Consider the following 5,183-nt stretch of genomic DNA (forward strand, 5'->3'; position numbering starts at 1 on the left):
TTGTCTATGGATTGGTGAGGGGGCTTTGTCTGTGATTGGTGAGGGGGCTTTGTCTATGGATTGGTGAGGGGGCTTTGTCTGTGATTGGTGAGGGGGCTTTGTCTATGGATTGGTGAGGGGCTTTGTCTGTGATTGGTGAGGGGGCTTTGTCTGTGATTGGTGAGGGGCTTTGTGATTGGTGAGGGGCTTTGTCTGTGATTGGTGAGGGGGCTTTGTCTATGGATTGGTGAGGGGGCTTTGTCTGTGATTGGTGAGGGGGCTTTGTCTATGGATTGGTGAGGGGGCTTTGTCTGTGATTGGTGAGGGGGCTTTGTGATTGGTGAGGGGGCTTTGTCTATGGATTGGTGAGGGGGCTTTGTCTGTGATTGGTGAGGGGCCTTTGTCTGTGATTGGTGAGAGGGCTTTGTCTATGGATTGGTGAGGGGGCTTTGTCTGTGATTGGTGAGGGGCCTTTGTCTGTGATTGGTGAGGGGACTTTGTCTGTGATTGGTGAGGGGGCTTTGTCTGTGATTGGTGAGGGGGCTTTGTCTGTGATTGGTGAGGGGACTTTGTCTATGGATTGGTGAGGGGGCTTTGTCTGTGATTGGTGAGGGGGCTTTGTCTGTGATTGGTGAGGGGACTTTGTCTATGGATTGGTGAGGGGGCTTTGTCTGTGATTGGTGAGGGGCCTTTGTCTGTGACTGGTGAGGGGGCTTTGTCTATGGATTGGTGAGGGGGCCTCTGTCTGTGATTGGTGAGGGGACTTTGTCTATGGATTGGTGAGGGGGCTTTGTCTGTGATTGGTGAGGGGCCTTTGTCTGTGACTGGTGAGGGGGCTTTGTCTGTGATTGGTGAGGGGACTTTGTCTATGGATTGGTGAGGGGGCTTTGTCTGTGATTGGTGAGGGGCCTTTGTCTGTGACTGGTGAGGGGGCTTTGTCTATGGATTGGTGAGGGGGCCTCTGTCTGTGATTGGTGAGGGGACTTTGTCTATGGATTGGTGAGGGGGCTTTGTCTGTGATTGGTGAGGGGCCTTTGTCTGTGACTGGTGAGGGGCCTTTGTCTGTGATTGATGAGGGGACTTTGTCTGTGATTGGTGAGGGGCTTTGTCTGTGACTGGTGAGGGGGCTTTGTCTATGGATTGGTGAGGGGCCTTTGTCTGTGATTGGTGAGGGGCCTTTGTCTGTGATTGGTGAGGGGGCTTTGTCTGTGATTGGTGAGGGGGCTTTGTCTATGGATTGGTGAGGGGGCTTTGTCTGTGATTGGTGAGGGGCCTTTGTCTGTGATTGGTGAGGGGCCTTTGTCTGTGATTGGTGAGGGGCCTTTGTCTGTGATTGGTGAGGGGGCTTTGTCTGTGGTTGGTGAGGGGCCTTTGTCTGTGACTGGTGAAGGGGCTTTGTCTGTGATTGGTGAGGGGGCTTTGTCTGTGACTGGTGAGGGGGCTTTGTCTATGGATTGGTGAGGGGGCTTTGTCTGTGATTGGTGAGGGGCTTTTTCTGTGATTGATAAGGAGCGTTGTCTGTGATTGGTGAGGGGCTTTGTCTGTGGATTGGTGAGGGGGCTTTGTCTGTGATTGGTGAGGGGCTTTGTGATTGGTGAGGGGCTTTGTGATTGGTGAGGGGCTTTGTCTGTGATTGGTGAGGGGCTTTGTGATTGGTGAGGGGCTTTGTCTGTGATTGGTGAGGGGCTTTGTGATTGGTGAGGGGCTTTGTCTGTGATTGGTGAGGGGCTTTGTCGGTGTGGCACACTCTTTCCCCATCTCTCTCCTGGCAGGTCCTTCTGAACGACACCAGGCCTTCCATTCATCTTCATCCTTTTATTAAATGTAACCCCCTTGAGCCCATCTGCTTGAGGGGACCCAAGAGGAAATCGGGGTGTTATAAATTAACCGTGACAGGGCACTTCGCGGGAGCACCGCCAGATGGACGCTGGCCTCCTCCAGTCCATCCCAAAGTCTCCACCCGCCGGGAGCTGTCACAGCCCCTGGCCCCACTGCCTGACCACGCCGGGCTCAGAGCCTGGAGTTTCTCGTCTCTCTGCCAATGCACCAGGGCTCAGCAGTATTCAGAATAATCTTCCTCCACGTAGTTGGCAGGGAACCAGCCAACCTGGAAACAGATGAGGAGTTCATCAGAGCAGCCTTCGCACATCCTCCTACTGCCCTTCCACACACCAGGCAGGCTCCCTCCCACCTCAGGGCCTTTGCACCTGCTATTCCTTCTACCCCAGAAAACACATCACCCAACATACCCAAGGCTGACCACACACACACAGACACACACATACACACAGACACACACACACACATACACAGACATACACACACAGACACACACATACACACACACATACACACACACACACCCATTACCTCCTAAAAGTCTCTCCCTAAATGTCACTTTATCAGCAAGGCCTTCCTACCCACCCTATTCAAAATTGCAAGCTCCACCCGCCCCCAGGACTCACTCCTTAGCCCCTTTCCTTTTTCTTTTCTTTTCTTTTTTTTTTTTTTTTTTTTTTTTTGAGACAGAGTCTTGCTCTGTCCCCCAGGCTGGAGTGCAATGGCACAATCTCAGCTCACTGCAACCTCCACCTCCTGGGTTCCAGTGATTCTCCTGCCTCAGCCTCCCGATTAGCTGGGATTACAGGCGCCTGCCACTACACCCGGCTAATTGTTTTGTATTTTTAGTAAAGACGGGGTTTCACCATGTTGGCCAGGCTGGTTTCAAACTTCGGACCTCCGGTGATCTGCCCGTCTCAGCCTCCCAAAATGCTAGGATTACAGGCATGAGCCACTGCGCCTGGACCCCGTTTTGTGCTTTATCTTTCTCTATAGCACCTATCACCATCGGATTCATTATGTATCATTTGATTATTTACAAGCTTTATGTCTGTTCCCCTCCCTGCAACTACAATGTGAGCTTTACAAGGGAGAATTTTTTTTTTTTTTTTTTTTGAGACAGAATCTCACTCTGTTGCCCAGGCTGGAGTGCAGTGGCACGATCTCGGCTCACCACAACCTCCGCCTCCTGGGTTCAAGGAATTCTCCTGCCTCAGCTTAACGAGTAGCTGGGATTACAGGTGTATGTCACCATGTCCAGCTAATTTTTTTGTATCTTTAGTTAAGACAGGGTTTCACCATGTTGGCCAGGTGAGTCTCAAACTCCTCTCCTCAAGTGATCAACCCACCTTGACCTCCCAAAGTGCTCGGATTACAAGCATGAGCCACCACACCTGGCCAGCAGGGATTTTTGTCTGTATTAATTGTCACTGAATCCCAAGAGCCTAGAACAGTTCCTGGCACACAGTAGCTACTTGATGAATATTTGTTGGATGGATGGATAGATGAATGGATGGATTATTGGATTGATGGGTAGGTGGATAGGTAGAAAGAAAGAAAGAAAGAAAGAAAGAAAGAAAGAAAGAAAGAAAGAAAGAAAGAAAGAAAGAAAGAAAGAAAGAAAGAAAGAAAGAAAGATAGATAGATAGATAGATAGATAGATAGATAGATAGATAGATAGATATGGATAGGTAATGGATGGATGGATGGATGGATGGATGGATGGATGGATGGATGGATGAATGGGTGGATGGATACATGCTTTGGTGGATGGTGGTTGGATGGATGGATGGATGAATTAATGGCCTGGTGGGTAGGTAGATGGATGGATAAATATAGAGACAGATTAACAGATGGCTGCATGCATAGATAGATGGATGGATGCACAGACAGAAATGGATGAACAGATGTTGGATGGATGGTGGATTAATGGATAGATTAATGTTTTAATGAGTGGATAGGTGGATGGATGAATAGAGACAGATAGGTGAATGGAAGGGTGGGTGGATGAATGGATAGATGCATAGGTTGAGATGGATGGATGCACAGATGAATGGATGATTTGTGGATGGATGGATGGATGGATGGATGGATAGATGGATGGACGGATGAATGAATCCTTTACATCCCAATCCTTCCTCAATGCTCCAAAAGCCTCTCTCAAACCCTAATTGTCCTCCACTGCTCATTAAACTGACCCTCCAATGTTTTAACAAAACTCCTTATCTATGCAATTATCCAGATCATTTTTTCTTGTATGTTTTCCCCAGTAGAATGTAAGCTTTAACCACTGTCCTTGTCATCATCACACAAATATTTCTAAGAAATCATCATAATCAAGGCGGAATTCTAGAGACTGAGAAGTCATCAGTGGATGAAATAAAGAAAGTGCTCTGCCTTCATGGAACAAAAATAAGAACTTGGCAGAAACAAGTGGGCTTGAAGAGCCCTGAGGTCTATTCCACTCCTTAGAGTCGGAATTCAAGCAGGCAAGTGAGCACAGTGGTTTAGTCCCAGCTCTACCTCTTTGTATATTCAGTACTGATTAGGCACCTACTATGTGCCAGGCACTCACTGTCCCAAGCACTGGTGTGATGTTGCAGTGAGCAAGACAGACACGGATCCCTGCCTCCTGCCTCGACGTTTTCCAAACATGCCAACCACCCTCTCACCCCAGGGCCTTTGCACACGCTGGTCCTTTTGTCTGGAACACTTTGTCCTAACACATCTACAACGTTTTCACTTGGATGACTTTATTTATCCCTTATTAATCAGTTTGGCCTTTCAGAAGTCATTCCGATCTGCTCCTAGGGTGGATCAGGGGCTCCCTCAGTGCTCCCACGTGGACCTGCGATTTTCCACCACAGTCTCTTTTATTCTTTCTTTCTGTCTTTTCTTTTCTTTTTTTTTTTTTTTTTGAGATACAATCTCGCTCTGTCACCCACTGGAGTGCAGTGGCGTGATCTTCGTTCACTGCAAGCTCCGCCTCCTAGGTTCATGCCTTTCTCCTGCCTCAGCCTCCCAAGTAGCTGGGATTACAGGCACTCGTTACCACGCCCAGTTAATGTTTTTTGTATTTTTAGTAGAGACAGGGTTTCACCATGTTAACCAGGATGGTCTTAATCTCCTGACCTCATGATCCACCCACCTTGGCCTCCCAAAGTGCTGGGATTACAGGCGTGACCCACTGAGCCTGGCCTCTTCTATTTCTTTTTAAAGACAGGATCTTGTTCTGTTGCCCAGGCTAGAGTGCAGTGCCACAATCATAGCTCACTGCAGCCTCCAACTCCTGGACTCAAGCAATCCTCCTACCTCAGCCTCCCGAGTACCTGGGACTACAAGCACACACTACCACACCCAACTAA

General features: G+C 48.8%; 1 protein-coding gene across 1 annotated transcript in view; it reads right to left on the reverse strand.

Moving 5' to 3' along the window:
* Positions 1-1,781: 1,781 nt before the first annotated feature.
* Positions 1,782-5,183, reverse strand: part of VAV1 (vav guanine nucleotide exchange factor 1) — an 81,968-nt gene continuing 78,566 nt past the window's right edge. The window contains exon 27 of the mRNA XM_010367152.2: positions 1,782-2,086. Within this exon, the coding sequence (XP_010365454.1) occupies positions 2,033-2,086 (54 nt within the window). The 3' untranslated portion in view covers positions 1,782-2,032. The remainder of the gene's footprint in view (positions 2,087-5,183) is intronic.

This window comes from Rhinopithecus roxellana, chromosome 8 (assembly GCF_007565055.1).
Source record: "Rhinopithecus roxellana isolate Shanxi Qingling chromosome 8, ASM756505v1, whole genome shotgun sequence".
Taxonomy (NCBI): Eukaryota; Metazoa; Chordata; class Mammalia; order Primates; family Cercopithecidae; genus Rhinopithecus; species Rhinopithecus roxellana.